This window comes from Oryctolagus cuniculus, chromosome 21 (assembly GCF_964237555.1).
Source record: "Oryctolagus cuniculus chromosome 21, mOryCun1.1, whole genome shotgun sequence".
Classification (NCBI taxonomy): domain Eukaryota; kingdom Metazoa; phylum Chordata; class Mammalia; order Lagomorpha; family Leporidae; genus Oryctolagus; species Oryctolagus cuniculus.
This window is the reverse complement of record NC_091452.1, coordinates 25,322,135-25,346,697: the sequence shown is the minus strand read 5'-3', so window position 1 is coordinate 25,346,697 and position 24,563 is coordinate 25,322,135. Positions and strand designations below refer to the sequence as shown.

At 52.7% G+C, this 24,563-nt stretch overlaps 1 protein-coding gene across 6 annotated transcripts in view; it reads right to left on the bottom strand.

Annotated features, from left to right (window-relative positions):
• LOC108178662 (immunoglobulin lambda-1 light chain) overlaps positions 1 to 24,563 on the bottom strand; it is a 353,981-nt gene that overhangs the window by 288,256 nt on the left and 41,162 nt on the right. Inside the window, exons 1-2 of one of the 6 annotated variants that reach the window (XM_070065856.1) lie at positions 5,117 to 5,232; positions 4,704 to 5,010 (exon numbers count right to left, since the gene is read on the bottom strand). The exons of 3 other annotated variants lie outside the window; for them this stretch is intronic. In XM_070065856.1, coding sequence (XP_069921957.1) covers positions 4,704 to 5,010; positions 5,117 to 5,165 — 356 coding nt within the window. In that variant the 5' untranslated portion in view covers positions 5,166 to 5,232. Of the gene's footprint in view, positions 1 to 2,349; positions 2,658 to 2,768; positions 2,909 to 4,703; positions 5,011 to 5,116; positions 5,233 to 24,563 lie in introns of those variants that run through there. 2 more of the 6 variants (XM_070065860.1, XM_070065857.1) reach the window with 2 other exon arrangements.

The window sequence follows — 24,563 nt, the reverse complement described above, 5'->3', positions numbered from 1 at the left end:
GTTTCTGAGGCTCCCCAGTTTCTCTCTCCATTCACAGGGACCCATGAGATCCAGCCCAGCCTACTGGACCCCATCCCCACGACTGAAGTCCATTATCATCTGTTGTTCTCTGTATTACCAACATATTTTTAATTCAAAATCTGCTCTTCAATGAATTCAGAATCCCACACTCATATTGTCCAATAGAAAGGATCACACTCTGGCCCTAGATCTGTTGTTGGAACTGGGATTCCAATTTATTTGAATTCACACATTCAGTGACCTGGGATGTTGGTTTTTCCCCTGAGCCGGGCAGTGTCTGGGCTCTGTGGATGCAGCAGGAAGAACCACAGGAGAGAAGCTCCCTGCTCTCAAGGAGCTTGGAGCACAGCGGGGGAAACACTCAGGAAACAGAGTCCTGGAGACAGGTCCTCCTGTGGCTGAGCTGCCCTGACCACGCTCCCCGTGGGGCCTGGTTCCCACTCCTGACTACTGAGAGCTACTCATCTCCCAGGAGACACAGACACCACCCTCCCCCAAGCTCTGTCCAGAGCCTCCCCCAGTCTGCCGCCCTCTGACCTAATCCTGGTGCTCGTGTCCATCACAGTTCACCAGGGCTAGGAAGCCTCCTGGGGGATTTGCCTACTGTGAATCCCATGATTCTTCACTCCTTAAACCATGCTCTGAGTGATAGTTCAAATACCTGCATCTGATAAACATACTTCTTGCTTGAAAATCTCCCGTAAATTCTATCTTCAACATTATGAAATAAATCTCTCAAGTATCTCACACAAGGATTTTCTGGGTTCACCACTGTTTGTTCCCAGTTCCTGCCTTACCTGTCCCTCCTGTGCTGGGACAAAGGCAGAAGCAGATGCTACAGGCAGGATGATACGGAACCAAGGGTCAGGACATTCCTCTCTAAGTCATTCTGATCTCCCAGTCCCATCACTGTCCATCACCACTTAGAACCCAACACACACCACTGCCCACCCTGAGAATAGCAAGTGTATATTTTTATCACTTTGCTTTTCAGTGTTGTAAAAACATAGAATACTACATTACCAGTTTTTTTTAAGCATTGCCCAATTTTATTTATTTATTTATTTTTATTTTTTGACAGGCAGAGTGGACAGTGAGAGAGAAAGACAGAGAGAAATGTCTTCCTTTGCCGTTGGTTCACCCTCCAATGGCCGCTGCGGCTGGCATGCTGCGGCCTGGGCACCGCGCTGATCCGATGGCAGGGGCCAGGTACTTCTCCTGGTCTCTCATGGGGTGCAGGGCCCAAGCACTTGGGCCATCCTCCACTGCACTCCTGGGCCACAGCAGAGAGCTGGCCTGGAAGAGGGGCAACTGGGACAGAATCCAGCACCCCGACCGGGACTAGAACCCGGTGTGCCGGCACCGCAAGGCGGAGGATTAGCCTAGTGAGCCGCGGCGCCGGCCCTACATTACCAGTTTTGAATACTGTAAATGCTGTCCCCAGCTGTACTCAGGCTGTTGTGCAGTGTGTGTAGAACCAGGCACAACCAGCACTCAGCAGTGTGTGTTGTCCAAGGAGAATCTGGTTGAAGCTGATGTTACAGGTGGTGGGAGATTTCGCCAGAGCACTCAGAGTGAGGAGTGAGATGACTGAGCACTCTGCCAGGGAGCAGCAGGTGAGGCTGCCACAGGTATTTTGCAGGTATGGCCAGTCCAAAGAAGTCAAGGAGGCACAATCTTGTCATGTCCTTGCACCCCCCCGCCCCATGGAGTGATCCCTCAGTCGATGAGCAGGGGGCGACAAGAGTACTTTCTTTTTATTCGACAGGTAGAGTTATAGACAGTGAGTGAGAGAGAGACAGATAGTAAGGTCTTTCTTCTGTTGGTTCACTCCCCAAATGGCCACCATGAACAGAACTGTGCCAATGAAGACAAGAGCCAGATGCCTCCTCCCAGAATCCCATGCGGGTGCTAGGGTCCATGCCCTTGGGCCATCTTCCACTAACTTCCCAGGCCACAGCAGAGAGCTGGACTGGAAGAGGAGCAGCCAGGACTAGAACCAGTGCCCATATGGGATGCTGGGGATGCAGGCGGAGGATTAACCAAGTGAGCCAGGGGGCCGGCCCCGATGAGTGCTTTTGTTTGCATCACATCTGCAGATGTGCACACTCTGTAGGAACTGGGCCCGGCATGTGGTTCCCAGGGAATTGGGGTGGGGAGACCATGGGGAGCACAATGCATCCTGTTCACTCCTGGGTGGATGAACATAAAACGTATGTGTTTGAGGATCAGGAAAGCAGACAATCTTTCAAGAGCCATTTGGAAATCTTGGTAAGAGAGAAACAAGTTTTTGTCCCACTTCCCCGTTCATCTGGGTCACTGTGCATACCCACCGCTATAATCTGCACCACAATAGTAGTCGGCTTCGTCATCAGCCTGGACGCTGGAGATGATCAAGTAGCGGTCAGCCCCAGAGCTGGAGCCTGAGAAGCGATCAGGGACCCCGGTCCCCTTGGTGTAGCTTCCATCACTCTTAAGCTTCATTAGGTACCGAGGGGCCTCCCCTTGCTGCTGCTGATACCATGCAATGGTGTAGGTGCTGTGGGCACTGCTCAGGGTGCAGGTGAGCTTGGCCGAGGCTCCCAGGGCAGCAGATGCAGAGGGCAACTGAGCCAGCACAGGCTGGGACAGGGACCCTGAAAGCACAGACACCATTACCCAGAAGGAAGCACAGGGATGGGGGCATTGCTCCCAGAGGGTGGAGGAGTTAGGTGACCTGGGGGTCTCGATGTGAGGCCCCTCCTGACCTGTGCACTGGAGGAGGGTGAGGAGGAGGAGGAGCGGGGTGCAGGCCATGGTGCAGACTCCCCAGGGCTCAGCCGAGGCCGATGCTCTGCAGGGCTCTTATCCCCGCCCTGGCCCCAGAGGAGCCTGAGACGTCCTTCATGCAAATCTGCTCCTCTTGGTCTGAGCACCCATGCACCGCTGGGACCCGTGTGCAGCCCCCATGGCTGGGTGTCCTTTGGGGGAGTCCCGGGCCCCTCCTCAGGGGCAGCCCCCACCTGGATTCTCACTTCCGTGTTCTCTTTGCCTCCTCAGTGGGAGCAGCATGTGGCTCCGCCCACTTGACAGGGCGTCCTTGTGGAACGCGGTCTCAGACACCCAGTGCACCCACAGTGAACACACACAGGAGCAGACGTGATCACAGCTGACCACAGTGCCAGTGGGCCCTGAGCACACCTGCTGGTGGCTGAGGACACCAGGCTGTCTCGTCCTCCTGGGCCCCTCACAGCCGAGCCCACAGGGAGCAGGGTGGGGAGTGCTGGGAGAATGATCCCCCTCTGGGAGTGGCACCCTGGAGTCACTGGGAAGTGAGGAGCAACCCAGGGAGGGAAGTAGGAGATTCACTGAGGTCAGAGCAGAAGGGAGAGGAGCAGCCAGGGTCACACTGCCTAAGACCTCCCCTCCCCCTCCGTCCCCAGCAGCAGCCAATTCTGAGTCCAGGGCCAGGGAGCTGTGAGTTATCAGTGAGGCTGGGGAGGCTGCGAGTGCTGCCTGGGTCCCAGGGGAGGAAGCACCTGCTATGGCTTCTCCCTTGCCCCAGAGAACTTTTCTCCAGGGAGCTATAAACAGGAACAGATTGAATCTGCTTCAGACACTGCTCACTCCTGGATGGGTCCACAGCGCCCCCTGGTGGCATGAACCACAGAATGGGAATGACTTGGAGAATTCCCCAGAACGTTCAGCAGTGCTTTTCCTGACAGCCAACATGGAGTTTTGTCTAAATTCCAACTCCTCCAGCTCTCAGCAGATGATTGTTTGTGTTTTTATGTTGATATCTGGAATCTGTAAGTCCTCCATTTCCTGGTCTGCTTTGCGATTGAATCGCCCCAGTGTCTGAATTTTACACAGGGCTTAACTGTTTATAATTTCTGTGGGAACTGTTCTTTTCCATGTCACTTTCTAATATTTAACCTTTCCTATCCAAGGTTTCCATTTATAGCATATTGCTTTTCTTCACAACATTTCCATTTGTTTCCAAAACATCTGAAGGCTTTCTTTAAAAGGATTTAGTGACTGCTGTTGGAAGATCTTGGTTACAAATTGAACATCAACCCCATCTCAGCACTGGAGTCCATATTTGCATTTTCTCACTTATCATCCAAGTCCCGTCTTTCCTAGCTCTTGATGAGCCAAGGGGACTTCTCTTCGTACAGTAGAAGTGTGGACACCGTGTGATGTTGTGCTATGTGTGCAGAATGGTTTCTGTGGTGGAGCATGGAGTAGGGATGCTCACTGACGGCACTGTTGGGTTTGCTCCCCACAGGGCTCCACTGCCATCAGGAGCAAGAAAGCCCAGGGCTGCATGGGGCGGCTTTGCTGCTGTGAGGTGGATATGTATGGTGGAAAGAGAAGGTCATGCCAAGATGGCCGCTCACAATGGAGCCTGCCTGGCAATAGGCAGTAATTTATTAGGGCATAACCACCCCTTGACCAGATTGGCTGCCTCAGCTTATAAGCTGCTGTACCAACTGAAATTAGCGAGTCTGCAAGCTGCACCGCTTTGGCCTGCTCTCACCCCACTCCCTTGGTCTGTGTGGTGACTCCATGCCTTTTGCCCCAACCACATGATTTCTGAGTGTCCAGGACCTCAGCAGTCTGAGACAATGCGAGCCTTGATCAGAGAACAAAGAAGAGGGTTTTTGTCCCACTTCCTCGTTCAGCTGGGCCACTGTGCATAAACATTACTGCCAGTTACACCACAGATGTAGTCAGCTTCGTCCTCAGCCTGGACGCTGGAGATGATCAAGTAGCGGTCAGCCCCAGAGCTGGAGCCCGAGAAGCGATCAGGGACCCCGGTCCCCTTGGTGTAGCTTCCATCACTCTTAAGCTGCATCAGGTACCGAGGGGCCTCCCCTTGCTGCTGCTGATACCATTCAATATAGTAGGTGCTGTGGGCACTGCTCAGGGTGCAGGTGAGCTTGGCCGAGGCTCCCAGGGTGGCAGATGCAGAGGGCGACTGAGTCAGCACAGGCTGAGACAGGGACCCTGAAAGCAAAGACACCGTTACCCTGGAGGAAGCATGGGGGGCATTGCTCCCAGGAGGTGAGGGAACTAACTGACCCGGGGGTCTTCATGTGAGGCCCCTCCTGACCTGTGCTCTGGAGGAGGGTGAGGAGGAGGAGGAGCGGGGTGCAGGCCATGGTGCAGACTCCCCAGGGCTCAGCCAAGGCCGACGCTCTGCAGGGCTCTTATCCTCGCCCTGGCCCCAGAGGAGACTGGGACATCCTTCATGCAAATCTGCTCCTCTTGCTCTTAGAAACCACATCCCACTGCGACCCGTGTGCAGCCCCCTAGCTGGGGGTCTTTTGCGGCATCCAGGGCCCCTCCTCAGGGGCAGCTCCCATCTTGTCCCTGGCTCATGTACTCACTTTGCCTCCTCAATGGGAGCAGCAGGTGGCTCGGCCCATCTGACAGGGCATCCTCGTGGGATCGCGGGTCTCAGACACCTAGTGCACCTGCAGTGAACACACACAGGAGCAGACGTGATCACAGCTGACCACCGTGCCAGTCGGCCCTGAGCACACCTGCTGGTAGCTGAGGACAGCAGGCTGCCCTCGTCCTTCTGGGCCCCTCACAGCCAAGCCCACAGGGAGTGGGGTCGGGAGCACTGGGAGGATGATTCCCCCCGGGAGTGGCACCCTGGATTCACTGGGAAGTGAGGAGCAGCCCAGGCAGGGAAGTTGGAGATTCACTGAGGTCAGAGCAGAAGGGAGAGGAGCAGCCAGGGTCACACTTGCTGAGTCCTCCCCTCCCCCTCTGTCCCCACCAGCAGCCAATTCTGGCCACTCCCCAATGAGGCTGGGGAGGCTGTGAGTGCTGCCTGGTCCCTGGGGAGGAAGCACCTGCTATGGCTTCTCCTTTTTTTTTTTTTTTTTTTTTTTTTTTTTTTTTGACAGGCAGAGTGGACAGTGAGAGAGAGAGACAGAGAGAAAGGTCTTCCTTTTGCCGTTGGTTCACCCTCCAACGGCCGCCGCGGCCCGCGCACTGCGGCCAGCGCACCGCGCTGATCCGATGGCAGGAGCCAGGAGCCAGGTGCTTTTCCTGGTCTCCCATGGGGTGCAGGGCCCAAGCACCTGGGCCATCCTCCACTGCACTCCCTGCCCACAGCAGAGGGCTGGCCTGGAAGAGGGGCAACCGGGACAGAATCCGGCGCCCCGACCGGGACTAGAACCCGGTATGCCGGCGCCGCTAGGCAGAGGATTAGCCTAGTAAGCCGCGGCGCCGGCCGGCTTCTCCCTTTTGTCATTTATCTTGTGTCCAGGATGCCATATACAGGAACGATTTGAATTTCCTTCAGACGTTGCTCACTCCTGCATGGATCCACAGCGCCCCCTGGTGACATGAACCACGGAATGGCAATGACCTGGAGAATTCCCCAGAATGTTCAACAGCTCTTTTTCCTTCCAGCAAACATGGAATTTTGTTTCTGTTTCACCTCCTCGAGCTTGAAGCAGAAGATTGTTTGTGTTTTATTGTTGTTATTTGGAATTTTTACGTCCTTTAGTTCCTGGAGTGCTGTGCTATTGAATCTCCCTAGTGTCTGAATTTCATTTTAATATCAACTGTGTTTTTAATTTCTACAGGTATTTTTCCTTTTATGTCATTTTTAATATTTGCACTTTCAGGCTTTCCATATTTGACTTTTATTTCTTTACTTTCACATCATTTGCATTGTTTCAAAAATATTTGAATTTTTTAATTGAAAGGACTTAGTGACTGCTATAGAGTAGATCTCTGTCAGACAACTTGAACATGAACATATCTCAGTATTGGAGTCCGTAGTTTGGATTTTCTAAGTTCTCGTCCATGCACCAGCTTCCCTCATCTTGATGAGCCCAGGGGACTTCTCTTCGTACAGTAGAAGTGTGGACACCGTGTGATGTTGTGCTATGTGTGCAGAATGGTTTCTGTGGTGGAGCATAGAGTAGGGATGCTCACTGACTGCATTGCTAAGCGGCACTGTTGGGTTTGCTCCCCACAGGGCTCCACTGCCATCAGGAGCAAGAAAGCCCAGGGCTGCATGGGGCGGCTTTGCTGCTGTGAGGTGGATATGTATGGTGGAAAGAGAAGGTCATGCCAAGACGGCCACTCACAATGGAGCCTGCCTGGCAACAGGCTGTGATTGGATGGCTTCGGAAACCACATGACAAAGGAGCCTGCCTGGCAATAGGCAGTAATTTATTAGGGCATAACCACCCCTTGACCAGATTGGCTGCCTCGGCTGTATAAGCTGCTGTACCAACTGAAATTAACGAGTCTGCAGGCTGCTCCCCTTTGGCTTGCTCTCACCCAACTCCCTTGGTCTGTGTGTTGACTCCATGCCTCTTGCCCCACCACACTCCTCTTCTTAGAATGAATCCACAGCAGCATCTGATCCCCAATGTGACTGAGAGAGAGAGACAGTGTGTCGGACTTGGCGAAGTTCCCCCTTGATTTTGGCAAGAAGGCTCTTGGGTGTTTTGTGTGCTGCTCGGCTCTGTGAGGGTGAGCACAGAACCCCCTCCTACACCCTTTTCCTTGTCCTTGTCCTCGGTCGAAGTGACCCCAGGTTAGTCACACACCGCCCAGAAGCGTAACGCCACTTCTCGGCTCCCCTTTTACTTTCGGTTTGCCTGTCAGATCCACATAAGGGACTGATCATCCCAGGATTCAGAACCAAGTCATCTTTCCTCACTCGGGAGAGGTGATGCTCTGGAGACACCGTGTGGGCATACGGCCTTGATCTAACGAATCAAGGAAGTCCCCCACTAAGTACAGGACATACTTACGATCGGATACACCACTGTCTGTTTCTCTAATATAGGGAAACCCCTGCATGATGCCATCAGCCACTGAGGTGCTAGGAATCTGTTTAGTTATGGCAGCAGTGCTGTGTATGTCTTTCCTTTGGCTAGAGTTGGCACGGCATGCCACTCTGAAGTGCTCAAACATGGGAAAGATACCCCCTCTCAGAAACCCATACAGATTACCAAAAATAATGAATCTGTGAGTGATAAGAGCCTGTCACTCCAGGCTGCTGCCTCACAGGCAACAACTGATGACTTAGGGAGAGAGAGCTCTGACAGTGAAAGTGACATGACAGCAGACAATGCAGCAATGCCTAGTCAGCCACCCCCCATATACCCGTGGGATGAACTTAGACGACCTCGAGGCAATAACCCATGCGAGGTCATCCCATCTGCACCCAGTGAGGATCCCTACATTTGTGGCAGTCCTCAGGCACCCCAGGCTCTCAGAGCAGCTGCTAGACCCCATGCCACCATATGTTTGCCATTAATGTAGGAGCAGACGCAGAATTCAAGCCCTGGATTCCAACGCCCATAAAAGGCTTCTGCTAACCAAGGGCCAAAAATATGCTTGTGTCTTTCCAAAAAATGTGGGACAGCCCATTTGGGTACAGCCAGAAACATCAAGTGTGCAACTGACAGCCAACCGGAACCAGCTGAACAAGACTGAGAGTTCACCTTGTTACTGGACACACCTGCTACCGATTGTCAAGCTGATGCCCTATCATTCTGCCCTGAGGAACTGCCCATAGCCGCATAGACACTGTTTTATACCCCACTAGCTCTGGTCAACCAAAGGGCCCACAGCCTGCGTGCGGTCACGCCATTCCTGATTACCATTGTTCCTCATTCCTACCCCCATCTGAGCAAGCACTCCTGTGGTCTCCCGTTTTGAGCACTTGTTAGTCAACGATGGGTAAGATCCCCTGGGGGACAACCTAAGACAGGCACAGCTGTATACAGAGACCACATGGAAATGGAGTCAACAATGGTATGGCCAAGAATCATGCCTCCCATTGCTCAAAAATAAATGAAAAGGGGGAAATGTGGTGGAATGAGAAGGCCATGCCAAGATGGCCAAGGAGCCTGCCTGGCAACAGGCTGTGGTTGATGACTATAGAAACCACATGGCAAAGGAGCCTGCCTGGCAACAGGCTGTGGTTGGTTAGGGCATAAACCACCCCTTGACTGGATTGGCTGCCTCGACTATATAAGCTGCTATACCAATTGAAATAAATAAGTCTGCGGGCTGCTCACGTCTGGCCTGCTTTAACCCACTCCTGGGGTCTCTGTCCTGACTCCACGCCTCTTGCCCCCACCAAGCTTCTCCTCTCAGAACGAATCCACAGCAACAGATGTGGAATTCACCTCCCTGTGTGGTTAATGTGGCTGCCCTGCAGCAGGTAGGAGACTGGACTAATGAACTGGTGTCTTCTCTTTCCACAACTCCACAACCGGTACTGTATTAAATGCTTTACTTATCTGAATGACAGTGTGAAAGATAAAAGACAGACAGAGAGAGAGTGACAGAAAATGATCTCCATTTGCAGCCTCACTATGCAAAGGTCCCCAGCACTCAGAGCTGGCCCAGGCCAAAGCCAGGAGCCCAGAACTCAACACCAGTCTACCCCATAGGAGGAAGGCCCTGAGTACAGGGATTGTAATCTGTTGGTGTCTCCGTGGTGCATATTAGCAGGAATCAGGAGCCTAAGCTGAGTCATGTACTGGAGTACAAGGCTGCACTATGGGATTGTCACCCAAGTTCAAGTCCACCACTCTATGCTCTCCCACCCTTCCCCACCCAGCACTGCTTTATCCCAGGACAGACTCGGGCTCAGCTCCTCCCCAGGCCCAACAGACACCATGGACACTCCTGCAGGGCAGCCTCGCTCAGCTTCTCCTCCTGACCCAGCCTCATTGCTGAGGGCTGGAGGCTGCAGCTCAGATCCCCACGGGGCACAGCAGTGACAGGCGAGGGGAAGGAATTGGGGCTCTCACTGTCCCCGACTGCACTCTGTGCTCAGGCCTGCTGATGCCTGGTGAGGATGGGGGCTCAGGTGTACACTGGACCCCACTGATATGAAACCACTGGGCACTGGGCCACTCCTGCTTCTGCTGGGCAGGGGATGGAAGATGATCCTGTGCTCCGCACAGCAGAGTCTTCTGGAGGGGCAGAGTGGGTGGACACTGTGCATTCTGGGCTGCTGTTGACAGTGTCCTGTCCATGCCCCACAGCTCATGGATGACTGCAAAGGCGAGTTGTGGGTTTCACTTGTTTTTCCATTCAAATGTACAACCTCTATGGAAGCAAATTCAACTGTAACCTCTAATGTTTGAGAGATAAGTTTTTGAGTGCATTGTGGTTTAAAAAAATAGATTCCATGGCTGAAGGCCCACCTGGGAGCTCTTGGCAAAGAGAGATTCTGAGGCTGAATCCAATCCATGAGTTGTAGGGGTGGAGCTGGCCCAAACCCCGCCCCCTTTTTGAATCCCTGCCAGGTGTCCCTGCTGCAGGGTCTCTGGGTGAGATGAGGGATGCAGAAGAAAAAAAATTCAGATGATGACAAAGAGAAGAGAAAGAAGCCCCTAACGTGTGGTGCAGACATTCAGTGGATGGATGAACAGGTCTGGTTCAGAATCAGTTTTGAGTGAAACAAAGAGATCTATTTATCATCATGGATCTGAGCAATGCTAAACTGAATCAGAGTGATATTCCACTACACAAACACACGAAGCGTCAGAATGAATGAAGCGACAAGATCCACTCTTCAGGAAGCGAACTGCAGGGCTGACTTTATGGTGACTCCTCTATTTCACTATCCATTTTCTTAAAAATGTATTGCATGTCATTTTCCGTCTTCTCCTGCATGGATAAAGTTCCTCCTGCAAGGAAACAATTTCTCTTATTGCCCCTTGCACCCAAATCAGGCACAGAAGACAGTGAGAATTTGGAAAGCAGAAGAGGCTTGAAGGAGTTGCCTCCATAAGCACACCTGTTCCTGAGCTCTGTCTCCATTGTTGCAGGGGTTCTTCCTACCCTGTTGGTAGTATTCTAGTGTCTTATGTCAGAGCATCCTTAGGCTGTTCTAGATGAGGCCATGGAAATGGATCTGGAGGAGGCAGCAGTGAAGGTCACCCTGAGCCCCATCTGGACGTGGGAGCACCTGGAAAACTTATCTGATGCCCACGGACTAACAGTGTGGTCGCCCACGTGAGCCAGGACCTGTAACACGACTTCACTATCATGACTGCTGTGTCCTCTGTGGGTGTCTGGCTCTGAGTCTTCCCAGAAACCTCTGGGCAGCAATCATGAGCCTTCTTGCACTCTCCTTGCAATGTACAAATAGGAAGGAAAGAGAGAGAGAAAGAGAGAGAGAGAGAAAGAGAGAGAGAGAGAAAGAAAGAAAGAAAGAAAAAGAAAGAAAGAAAGAAAGAAAGAAAGAAAGAAAGAAAGAAAGAAAGAAAGAAAGAAAGAAAGAAAGAAAGGAAAAAAGAAAACATGATGATTTCTGAGTGTTCAGGACCTCAGCAGTCAGAGACCATGCGACAGCCTTGATCAGAGAACAAAGAAGGGGGTTTTTGTCCCACTTCCTCATTCAGCTGGGTCACTGTGTGTACACATTGCTAACAGGTACACCACAGATGTAGTCTGCTTCGTCCTCAGCCTGGATGCTGAGAATGATCAAGCAGCGGTCAGCCGCAGAGCAGGAGCCCGAGAAATGATCAGGGACCCCGGTCCCCTTGTGTAGCTTCCATCACTCTTTTTTTTTTTTTTTTTTTTTTTTGACAGGCGGAGTGGACAGTGAGAGAGAGAGAGACAGAGAGAAAGGTCTTCCTTTGCCGTTGGTTTACCCTCCAATGGCCGCCACGGCCGGCGCAATGCGGCCAGTGCACAGCGCTGATGCGATGGCAGGAGCCAGGTACTTATCCTGGTCTCCCATGGGGTGCAGGTCCCAAGTACTTGGGCCATCCTCCACTGCACTCCCTGGCCACAGTAGAGAGCTGGCCTGGAAAAGGGGCAACCGGGACAGAATCCGGCGCCCCGACCAGGAGTAGAACCCGGTGTGCCGGCGCCGCAAGGCGGAGGATTAGCCTAGGGAGCCGCGGCGCTGGCCGCTTCCATCACTCTTAAGCCACATCAGGTACTGAGGGGACTCCCCTGACTGCTGCTGACACCATTCAATATAGTAGGTCTTGTGGACACTGCTCAGGGTGCAGGTGAGCTTGGCCGAGGCTCCCAGGGTGGCAGATGCAGAGGGCGACTGAGTCAGCACAGGCTGGGACAGGGACCCTGAAAGCACAGACACCATTACCCTGAGGAAGCACGGGGTGGGGGCATTGCTCCCAGGAGGTGGGAGAGTTAGGTGACCTGGGGGTCTTGATGTGAGGCCCCTCCTGACCTGTGCACTGAGAGTGAGGAAGAGGAGGTGCAGGGTGCAGACCATGGTGCAGACTCCCCAGGGCTCAGCCAAGGCCAAAGCTCTGCAGGGCTCTTATCCCCGCCCTGGCCCTGAGGAGCCTGAGACGTCCTTCATGCAAATCTGCTCCTCTTGCTCTGAGCAACCATGCCCCATTTTGACACCATGTGCGGCCCCCATGGCTGGGTGTCCTTTGGGGGAGTCCCGGGCCACTACTCAGGGTAGCCCCCACCTCATCCCTGGCTTCCGTGTTCTCTTTGCCTCCTCAGTGGGAGCAGCATGTGGCTCCGCCCACTTGACAGGGCATCCTCATGGACACCCACCGCAGACACCCACCGCACCCGCAGTGAATACACACAGGAGGAGACATGATCATAGCCAGCCACTGTGCCAGTCGGCCCTGAGCACACCTGCTGGTGGCTGAGGACAGCAGGCTGCCCTCGTCCTCCTGAGCCCCTCACAGCTGAACCCACAGGGAACAGGGTTGGGAGCGCTGGAAGAATGACCCCCCTTGGGAGGGGCGCCCTGGATTCACTGGGAGTGAGGAGCAACCCAGGAACAGCAAGTGGGAGATTCAGTGAGGTCAGAGTAGAGGGAGAGGAGCAGCCAGGGTCACACTGCCTAAGACCTCCCCTCCCCCTCCGTCCCCACCTGCAGCCAATTCTGAGTCCACGGCCAGGGAGCTGTGAGTTATCAGTGAGGCTGGAGAGGCTGGGAGTGCTGCCTGGGTCTCTGGGGAGGAAGCACCTGCTATGGCTTCCCCCTGTTGCCATTTAGCTTATGTCCAGGACCCTATAACGAGCAACAGTTTTCTTTTAAATTTTTTATAGAATACTTTTATTGAATAAGTCTAAATTTCAAAAAACAACTTTTGGATTATAGCGGTTCTTTCCTCCATAACCACCCTCCCACCCACAAATCATCCCATCTCCTACTCCCTCTCCCATCCCAATCTTCATTAAGATTTATTTTTAATTATCTTTCTATACAGAAGATCAACCTGATACTAAATAAAGATTCAACATTTTGCACCCACACAGACACACAAAGTATAAAATACCATGTGAAGACTAGTTTTACCGTTAATTCTCATAGCACAACACATTAAGGACAGAGGTCCTACTTGGGGAGCAAGTGCACAGTGACTCCTGTTGTTGATTTAACAATTGACACTCTTATTTATGACGTCAGTGATCACCCGAGGCTCTTGTCATGAGCTGCCAAGGCTATGGAAGACTCTTGAGTCCACAAATTCGGATCTTATTTAGCCAAGGCCATAATCAGAGTGGAAGTTCTCTCCTCCTCTCAGAGAAAGGTGCCTCCTTCTTTGATGGCCCCTTCTTTCTACCATAATCTGGCTCACAGAGATCTTTCATTGAGGTCACTTTTGCCACAGTGTCTTGGCTTCCCATGCCTGAAATGCTCTCATGGGCTTTTTAGCCAGATCCAAATGCCTTAAGGGCTGATTCTGAGGCCAGAGTCCAGCAACACTTTCAATCTGCATCAAACACTGCTCACTGCTGCATGGATGCACAGCGCCCCCTGGTGACAGGAACCACAGAATGGGAATGACCTGGAGAATGCCCCAGAATGTTCAGCAGCTCTTTTTCCCTTTGAACAAACATGGAATTTTGTTTTCCATTCCACCTCCTCCAGCTCAAGCAGATTGTTTTTTTGTGTTTTGCTGTTTTTATTTGGAATCTGTAGGTTTTTCATTTCCTGGCCTGCTGTGCTATTGAATCTCCACATGTCTGAATTTCATTTTAAGTACCAACTTTGTTTTTATTTCTATGAAAATTTTTCTTTTTTATGTCACTTTCAAAAAACACACTTTCATAATTTACACCTGGTTTCCATGTATGCCTTATATGTTATACTTCCACATCTTTTCCATTTGTTTCTAAAGCATTAGACGTTCACTATTAAAAGGACTTAGTGACAGCTCTTGGGAGTCTCTGTCACACAACTTGAACATGAACATCGTCTCAGCACTGGAGTCCGAGGTTTGCATTTTCATATCTCATCCGTGTCCCAGCTTATTGCAGAATGCACAGGGCTGTGCCCTGGGCTCTGAGACCTCCTCTGTCTCTGCCTTTCCCAGATGCCCTGGGTGGCTCAGGGTCAGGCTGCACCTGTGTGTGTCACTGGCCCTTGGTCCTGGGCACAGCCTGCTGCACTGAACTTGCACTCAGAGGTCTCCACAGATATTCACCACTAAAGATGCTCAGAGCCCATGGCTGAGGAACCGGGGTTTTTGTCTCACTTCCTCATCGTCTGAAGCACTGTGCGCATGGAAGCTGCTCCCACTACCGTGAGCTGTAGCACAGTAATAGTCGGCCTCGTCCTCGGGCTGCAGCCCAGAGATGCTCAGGACGCCTGCATTGGCCGAGTCATCCTTGGATCCAGAGAAGCGGCTGTGCACCCCGGAGCCCTGGTGTTTAATTTCTTCTGTGTGGTAGGTCAGGAGATACCTGGGAGGCCTCCCTGGCACCTGCTGGAGCCACACTAAAGGGTACTCGCCAACACTGTAGCCAGTGCTCAGGGTGCAGGTGAGTCTGGCCGTTGTGTCCAGAGACGCAGAGAGGGAGGGCGGCTGAGTCAGCACAGGCTGGGAGAGGGAACCTGCAGACACAGACACACGGGGAGGGGGCAGAGGTCAGGCTCACGTCCCTCAGGGCTCTGAGCAAGGGGTCTGAGCCAGGCTGGGACCTGGTCCCCAGGGCCGTCCCTACCTGTGCAGTGAGAGAGGAGCAGCAGGAGCAGAGGAGCCCAGGCCATGGTGGTCACAGCCCCTGACGCCCACAGTGGGCTGCGCTGCCCCAGGCCTCCTTTTCTTCCCCAGCCTGTGCCAGAGGAGGGGCTGCTCATGCAAATGAGGCCCTGCCCAGTGCCTGCCCCGCCCCTCCCTGAGCCCTGGTGCTGGGGCTCAGCTCCCACTGTAGACTGAGGAGGATGAGGGTTTGTTGCCCTCCCTGGGGATGCCTTGAGGGAGAGGAAGCACCTGTGAGACAACACAAAGGTTCTTGCTCAGGACACTACCAAGTTTCAAGGGAACAGCTGCTGCACCCAGGAGTGAGCACAGGTAACACAGGACAGTCTCACAGCGCCCCCTACTGGTGACAGTGCATACACTTCCCCATGACCCAGAGACCTGAGGACCACAGATACTCTGCAGCTCACCAGTCACTGTGCCCATTCACACACTCACAGCCTGATTGTAGAAGCTGGGACCTGATAATCTGTGTAGCTACTGTGCTTCTAACTCCCTGTATCTGACCTACATATAGGGCACAAAGTAAGTTGTCAGCAGTTATTTATTTATTGGAAAGTGCAATGGAGGGAGGGAGGGAGGAAGGGAGGGAGGGAGGGTGGGAGAGAGATGAGAGAGAGAGAGAGAGAGAAACATCCTCTGATGTGGTTCACTCCAAATGTCCAAAACAGGGCTGAGCCAGGCTGAAGCCAGGAGCCCACAGCTACACTCAGGGCTTCCTGAGTGACAGGAACCCAAGTATTTGGCCAGCACCTGCGGCCCCCAGGCCATGTGCAGGAAGCTGGGTTAGGGGCAGAGCAGGACTTGATCCCAGGCCCCCTGGTTGAGATGCTGGAATTCCATATGTGTACTTTTTTTTAAATTGGACAGATAGACAGTGTGAGAGAGAGAGACAGAGAGAAATGTCTTCCTTCCATTGGTTCACTTCCCAAATGGCCGCTACCACCTGGGCTACACCGATTCAAAGCCAGGAGCCAGGTGCTTCTTCCTGGTCTCCCATGAGGGTGCAGAGCCCAAGGACTTGGGCCATCCTCCACTGCCTTCCCGGGTCACAGCAGAGAGCTGGATTGGAAGAGGAGCAACTAGGACTAGAACCCAGTGCCCATATGGGATGCCGGCACCGCAGGTGGAGGATTAACCAAGTGAAGATTTATTTATTTATTTGAAGGTTTGAGTTAGAGAGAAAGAAGGAGAGAGAGGGAGAGAGATGGATCTTCCATTCACCAGTTAATTCTGCAAGTGACTGCAAAGGCCAGGGCTGAGCCACTGCGTGTCTGGTATCTGATAACAGAAGACAACTGGAGCTTTGGGTAGAGTGGATGATCATTGATGTTTTGAAAAAGAAATTGAGAGTTTCAATGTAATTCCCACTGAGATGGAGATCCTAATCTGCGTGCATGGGCATCAGTGTTGGACCTATGGGGGCCCCTGACCACTGTGCTGTGTGGGTACTGACAGCAGCATAGGACTGGACATACAAGACACTGGCTTGGGTACTTAGTGTCATCCCAGGGTCTTGGTTGGACCAGTGGTCTCTAGGAACAGCTGTGTGATATGGTGAGAGAACAAGCATGTCCAGACATCTGGTCAACCTCACAGCCAGCTCTGGGGGACATGGGTCAACATTGTCTCCATCTTAATGGACAAAAGACCTACGAAAACATTCACAACTGTGATGTGCCCGTACCTCATAACATCAGCTACTCTCTGATGAGTATATACCCATTGTTGTCCCAAACCTACCTTACTTCATGAGCTGTTTGAGAGACCAACTACCTTTACCAGTACATTTCCAGGATTTGAAAATCATACAGGCATTTTCCATCCCTGACAGAATGAGACGGGTGTCCAATACTCTCTCTGAATGTGGTAGAGGATTAGATAGGCTGACAAGGCCAACCACAGGCAACCTGGAATGTGAACACTCAGAATAAAGACGTTCAGAGTCCTCCTTACTGACAGCATTGTGTGCATGGGCACTGCATGGGTCCCCTGTTCAGTGTCACCCAGAGTTATTTCAATCCCCTGGGCTGTAGAAGGCTGGGCTTAGAGTGTCTCAGCTGTGGCCTCTGGGAGTTCTGATAAGAGAAGATGCCCTCAGCCCCAGTCTGGAGGGAGGAGTGGAAATGTGGGGAAAACCAGGGTAAAGGCATTTTAGACACCAGATGCTCTGGTATGAATCAAAGGTCAATGCTATCAAAATCCTTTGATTAAATAAAGTACTAAGTTCCAGGAAGGTAGTTTGTTGAGTCACTGATTCAGGGAATTTGAAAGCAATATGGGGTGAGTATGTGCACAATTGGGTCTCCTGCCAAATGTGGGAAAATAGAGTTGATGTAGGCTGGAAGCTGTGGTGTGTGCACCTGCTGCACATCACTGCTGTCCCCCTAGAGATCTTACACAAACTCTGCCCTGAGAGCCGGTGTTTCTATTCTGGAGAGCGAGGTGGCAGGAATGAGGTGGATGGAAGGGAAACTCTGCAGCCCACTGGCAATGGGACGTGCTGTCCTCCTGTGGGCCTGGGATGAGGTAAGGAACTAAAATGGGCCCGTGGGGGCCTTCACTGTGCATGGGAGAACAGAAGTCATTGAAACTCATGTATGATCGGACAATTTTCATTTATTTACTGATGTAATTATGCCAGCATTTGTGAAACATGTATTTCAAAGTCTTCCACAAGGGATAGTGAGTGTTGTAAAATGTTGGATTTAAACACCCCTGGGAATGCCCACATTCCCTATTTTATTGACTGGGATAGTGTCCTGCCTCCCTTTCTGGTCCAACTTCCTGCTAAGGTGCACCCAGCATGGCAGAGGATGATGGCTCCTTTGGCACTTGGTTAGCAGCAGCCATGTGGGACCCTCACATGGAATTTCTGACTCCTGAATTCAGCATGGCCCAGCCCCAGGAATTGTAGGTATTTTAGAAGTAAACTTACGGATGGAGACACAGCTCTCTCTCTCTCCCTGTCACATTGCCTTTGAAATTAATAAATATGCTAATAAATAAAAATCATGGGTGTCTACGTTATGGTGCACTGGGTTAAACCACTGTGTGTGAGGTTGGCATTCTGACACAGCATTTTAAACCACCACTTGAGACTCCAGCAACCCAAAAGGGTGCAGTTTCGAGACTGGCTGTTCCACTTCATTCCAGCTCCCTGCTTATGTGCCTGGAAGGTGCAGAAGATTGCCCAAGAATTTGTGTCCCTGCAGCCATGTGGGTGACATGATGGAATTCTGGGCTCCTGATATCTCAACACCAATTGCTGTGGCTATTTGGGGAGAGACCAGCAGACGGAAGATTCTCTCTCAAGTAAATAAGTAAATAAATCTTACAAAAAAAAACCCTGTGTACTCGGCTCTGCTTGGTGACAGATGACAAAGGTATATGAACCCAGAGGGAACCAACACCTCAAAGCAATGATCTGTCCTCTCCGCTACGATGTTAGTAAGGAGGACTCTGAGCTGCTCTGATTCTGAGTGTTCTAGTCGCAGGTTATGAGTGATGAGTCTTATAAACCTGAGAGCTCCCCCACCAAACTCACAGAAGTATTGCACTCGAGCAAGTGTGACAGATGCACCTGGATCTACAGAGGGATTCAGTGATCTCTGTAACACAGGCAGAGGGGGAGGGGACTCTAATGAGACGTCAGGGCAGGTGCAGGGCAGAACCCAAAAGCAGACAGAAAAGGGGAAGAGGGCAGAGTGAGGCTCTGAGGACCTGGCTGAGCAGCCTCCCAGGGCCAGAGCAGGGACCCTCTGCATCCACCGGTCCCAGCGAAATAGAAAACAAAAGCATGGAAAATGAGGGCTTCCTTAGCAGTTACACCAGCCAGCAGAGTGTGTGTCCCAGAGGAGAGACTCTGCAGTCACAGCCACATCCCCAGGGGTGGCCACTACATACGTGTTTAGGGGTAATGCAGGCTCCATCATGTTAACCCAGGCCCTTATTTTTAAACATCCTAAGAGCACACACAGTGCTCACTCACAGCTCAGCCCTTCTCCCTGTGTATGGTTGTGAACCAGGGCTCTGTGCAGTCCCCCTGTGCTGGGGAGGCTGGGAGCCCCTGGGTTTCTGTCTCACTTCCCCCCTGGCCCACAGCACTGTGTCAGCACCCAGGCTGCTGCCCCATGTGGCACAGTAGTAATCAGCCTCATCCTCGGGCTGCAGCCCAGCGATGGTGAGGGAGGCCGTGTTCCCAGACGTGTAACCTGTGAACCTGTCCGGCACCCCTGAGGGTCGAATACTGCTGCTGTAGAGGAGCATGGTGGGGGGCCTGCCGGGGAGTTGCTGGTACCAGGATGTGTACCCCTTCCTCACGTTGCTGCTGCTCCCCGTGCAGGGGATGATGATGGTCCGCCCCTCAGCCTCGGTAAAGGCAGACGGCTGAGTCAGTGCAGCCTGGGCCCAGGACCCTGAACATCAGAAAAGACTCTGGTAAGGAAATCTGCTCACTCACAGGCACACACACCCACGGCTCCCCATCCCTTCCTGCCCTCTTGCTCAGCCTCCAGGCACCTGTGCAGTGAATGAGAAAAAGGAGAAGCAGAGGAGCCCAGGCCATGGTGAGACCCTCCTGCAGCTCTGTCCTGAGGACCCTCTGCTGGTCCCAGGCCCTTTCTTCCCTCTTATCCCCTGCTGCATCCTGAGGTGTGGGTGGGGTCTTTCATGCAAAGTAGACCCCTCCCCTGGGCGGTCCCAACTCAAAGGGAACCCTGACCTCATTCCTCTTCTCACTTCATCTGGGGAGGGGCCAGAACTCAGACTGGGTGATGCTTCTACAGCTCCCTAGGGCCTAGGAGGGTGCTGTAAGCCGGCCCCTGGGAGCTGAGCAGGGCACGGGCCAGGGCCAGCTGCTGGTTCCCAGCTGGGAGCTCAGCTCAGAGCCCTCGGGGACAGCCCAGGGTGCCCTCTGCTGCCTGAGTCACAGGTGCGCCATGGCATCCTCTCCTGTCCCCTGTGCATGGTACTGCTCAATGAAACAGGGAGCTGGGCATTGAAAACACAACACACATTAGTGTTACATCTGCCCACAGCCCCCAACCCAAGGGACCCACCTGAACAGCCAGCTGTGCTGCTTGTAGGACACTCCGTGGATCCCCATCTGTCGGGCCCAGCAGAGCAGGAATCCCTGTGGGAGGCAGAGCAGCCGCCTCTCTGAAGGCATCAGAACAGCTCTCTCCTCCTCCTCCCATCACAGCCCAGAGCCCCAGCACAGACTCCAGGACTTGTCCCCCGGTCCCTGGCTTTCCCTGTGTGGGTGGACATTTCCCTCCCAGACTAGGCTGCAGAAACAGTGGTTAAAATTCTCCATTGCTCATCCCGAGTGTGCATTCTAGAGTGATGTGAACACACAGTGCCATGGTGAGAGTGTGGCGGGAGAGGCCTGGGGCCACTTCTGATTCCTACTTCTCCTCACTTTGTGTCAGCCCTGGGATGTCACTGTCACCTTCCCAGGGTCAAAGGACGGTGTCCCATGGACCCCACCCTGCACAGGGGACTCACACTCTCCAGAAGTTGCAGACATGGCACTCATGTGGCTGGGGGCTCTGCCTGCAGCGGGAGACCGGGGGCTGGGCAGGGCTCCTCCAGGTCCAAGTCTTCCCCGATGCAGCCCATATTGCTAGGGGTCCTTTGTGGGAGAGGAGGGCAGAGGCTGAGCCTGTACTAAGGCAGCTCAGTGGCCTGTGGTGGACCCAGCTATTGGCCCCATGCATCCTGCATCAGGCCCAGGAAGCAGTGTCTGAATACCAGGCTGAGAGCCCCACCCCCTGCCCCATGCACTCACCGCAGCCCCTCCTGCCCAGGCCCATGTGCCTGGTGTCTGAGCAGTGACAGGAAGTCCAAGTGAGGCTCCTGCACCCTACAGCTCCGACCACTGCCTGCTCCCCCAACCCAAGGTCACAGTGACCCGTGCTCAGAGGCAGCCCCCTCCTCGTCCAGGCTCGAGCCTTCCCTTTCCTCCTCAGTGGGAGCAGCAGGTGGCTCCACCCACTTTATAGGGACTAAAGGGGGAGATTCAGTGAGGTCAGAGTAGAGGGAGAGGAGCAGCCAGGGTCACACTGCCTAAAACCTCCCCTCCCCCTCCCTCCCCACCAGCAGTCAATCCTGAGTCCATGGCCAGGGAGCTGTGAGTTATCAGTGAGTCTGGGGAGGCTGTGAGTGCTGCCTGGGTCCCTGGGGAGGAAGCACCTGCTATGGCTTCTCCCTTGCCCCATATAACTTGTGTCCAGGACCCTATAACCAGCAACAGTTGTTTTTTAAAATTTTTAATAGAAAAATGTATCTAATAAATACAAATTTCAAAAGTACAACTTTTGCATTATAGCAGTTCTTCCAGCCATAACCACCCTCCCACCACAAACCATCCTATCACCTACTCCCTCTCCCATCCATTGTTCATTAAGATTCCTTTTTAATTATCTTTATATATAGAATATCGACTCTATACTAAGTACGATTTCACAGTTTACACCCATATAGACACACATAGTATAAGTACTGTTTAAAGACGAGTTTTATCACTCATTCTCATAGTACAACACATTAAGCACAGAGGTCCTACATGAGGAGCAAGTGCACAGTGACTCCTCTTGTTGATTAACAATTGACGCTCTTATTTATGACATCAGTAATCACCCAAGGCTCTTGTCAGGAACTGCCAAGGCTATGGAAGACTCTTGAGTCCACAAACTCTGACTTTATTTAGCCAAGGCCATGATCAAAGCGGAAGTTCTCTCCTCCCTTCAGAGAAAGGTACCTCCTTCTTTGATGTCTCCTTTTATCCACCGGGATCTCATTCACAGAGATCTTTTATTGAGGTTATTTTTGCCACAGTGTCTTGGTTTTCCATGCCTGAAAGGTTCTCATGGGCTTTTTAGCCAGATCTGAATGCCTTAAAGGCTGATTCTGAGACCAGAGTGCAGCACCAGTTTGAATCTGCAGCAAACCCTGCTCACTGCTGCATGGATGCACAGCGACCCCTGGTGACATGAACCACGGAATGGTAATGACCTGGAGAATTCCCCAGAATGTTCAGCAGTGCTTTTTTCCTTTGAACAAACATGGAATTTTGTTTTCTATGTCACCTCCTCCAGCTCAAAAGAGGATTTTTTGTGTTATACTGTTGTTATTTGGAATTAGTACATTCTTCATTTCCTGGCCTTCTGTGCCATAAATCTCCTCACTGTCTGAATTTCATTTTAAATATTAACTCTGTTTTTATTTCTATGGGAATTTTTCTTTTTTGGTCACAACCCTGCTCCAGGCTGTGAGGGAGAGGGGAGCCAGGCCATGGTGTCACACTCTGGGGATCCCACAGTCTCAGTGCACAGTGGGGTCTGGTCCCAGGTGTGTTCCACCCACACTCTGCCCAGCAGCCCCCTCCAACTGTGATTCCTGTAGCCAGTTGGGGTCTCTTCCTTGATGAGCCCTGGGCTCTCTGACTGCCCCTGATTGGGCTACCCCAACTAACAGCAGAGTGACAGCCTGCATTGCCTGTCTCCATGTGCAGCCCAGTGCATACGGATCCAGCGATGCATCCTCCCAGGGCTGCAATCCCATCTGTGGGTGTTTATAGATTCTGAATTTCTTCTATCACCGCCCCAAGGCAAATGCATTTCAGCCAGGGCCGTGGCATCCAGAGCCTTGATCAATCTTCAGAGAACCAATTGCTTGACCACCTTGAGGGTTTTGACCCTGCACTACTGGATCTGCCCATTTTATCAGATTTATATTTTATTTATTTTATAGCTTTTACTGAACCAGACCCTCAAATTCTGTTACATTTATTCTCAACTGTGTTTTATTTTTCAGCTGCTGTAAGAGGCATTGGTTGTGGCTATGCATGCGTGTGGGTGCCTGGTGGTGTGGAGAAGGCAGCTCCCATCAGCAGGTGGGTCTGTGCCCTGGAGCCCTGATGATGCTCAGACAGGAAGTGTCCCAGAGTCACTCACAGACCAGAGCTGTGCATGACAGTCCAGCCCTGGTTCCCCTGCAGCCCCCTCGGAGGGATTTGCCCTCTGACCAGGGGCTCCCCGGGGGTAGAAGCATTGTGAGGGCCACGTGGGCAATGGTCCCTGCCAATCTGGAGGTGGAGAGAGGGAGATGGTAATCTGACATCAAGCAGTTGAGGACGATCTGGTGATGGCTGAGGAGGTGAGGGCTGAGGTCACCTCCTGTGCTGGACGGGGTCAGAGGCAGCAGCATCAGGGACGACCCTAGGTCAGGAGCACCCAGGGGAAGTTTTTTCTCACTTCCTCACAAGTCAGGAACTCTGTGTTTCTTTGAGCTGCTATCCCATACTTTGCAGTAATAGTCAGCCTCGTCCTCGGGCTGCAGCCCAGAGATGCTCAGGACGCCTGCATTGGCTGAGGTGTCCTTGGATCCAGAGAAGCGGCTGGTCACCCCAGGTCCCAGTGATGTACTTGAGTAGTAGTACAGGAGTAACTGGGGAGGGCTCCCTGACACCTGCTGGTGCAGTATATGGTGTAACTGCCTACACTGTAGCCAGTGCTGAGGGTGCAGGTGAGTCTGGCTGTTGTGCCCAGAGACGCAGACAGGGAGGGCGGCTGAGTCAGCACAGGCTGGGAGAGGGAACCTGCAGACACAGACACACGGGGAGGGGGCAGAGGTCAGGCTCACGTCCCTCAGGGCTCTGAGCAAGGGGTCTGAGCCAGGCTGGGACCTGGTCCCCAGGGCCGTCCCTACCTGTGCAGTGAGAGAGGAGCAGCAGGAGCAGAGGAGCCCAGGCCATGGTGGTCACAGCCCCTGACGCCCACAGTGGGCTGCGCTGCCCCAGGCCTCCTTTTCTTCCCAGTCTGTGCCAGAGAAGGGGCTGCACATTCAAATGAGGCCCCGCCCATGCCTGCCCCGCCCCTCCCTGAGCCCTGGTGCTGGGGCTATGCTCCTAGTGCAGAGAAGAATGAAGGTTTGCTTCCTTCCCTGGGGCCTTGAGAGGATTCACATGCAACATATGAAAATGACCTTTGCCCAGGGACTCTGCCAGGCCTGAGGGGACACAGATGCTGAGGCCCCATCAGTGAGAACCTTGCTCAACCCCCAAGCCAGGCACCTTTGCATGAATGGTGGTGAAGGAGCAACTGTGTAGGAATCAAGAAGTTAGTCCCACAGCGTCCCCTCCTGGCAAAAGAGCACAATCCTCCCATGGTCAGGAAGCCTTGGAGCCCAGCTGGTTTCTGAGGCACCCCAGTTTCTCTCTCCATTCATAGGGACCCATGAGATCCACCCAGCCTACTGGACCCCATCCCCACGACTGAAGTCCATTATCATCTGTGTTCTCTGTATTACCAACATATTTTTAATTCAAAATCTGCTCTTCAATGAATTCAGAATCCCACACTCATATTGTCCAATAGAAAGGATCACTATCTGGCCCTAGATCTGTTGTTGGAACTGGGATTCCAATTTATTTGAATTCACACATTCAGTGACCTGGGATGCTGGTTTTTTTCCCCTGAGCCGGGCAGTGTCTGGGCTCTGTGGATGCAGCAGGAACAACCACAGGAGAGAAGCTCCCTGCTCTCAAGGAGCTTGGAGCAC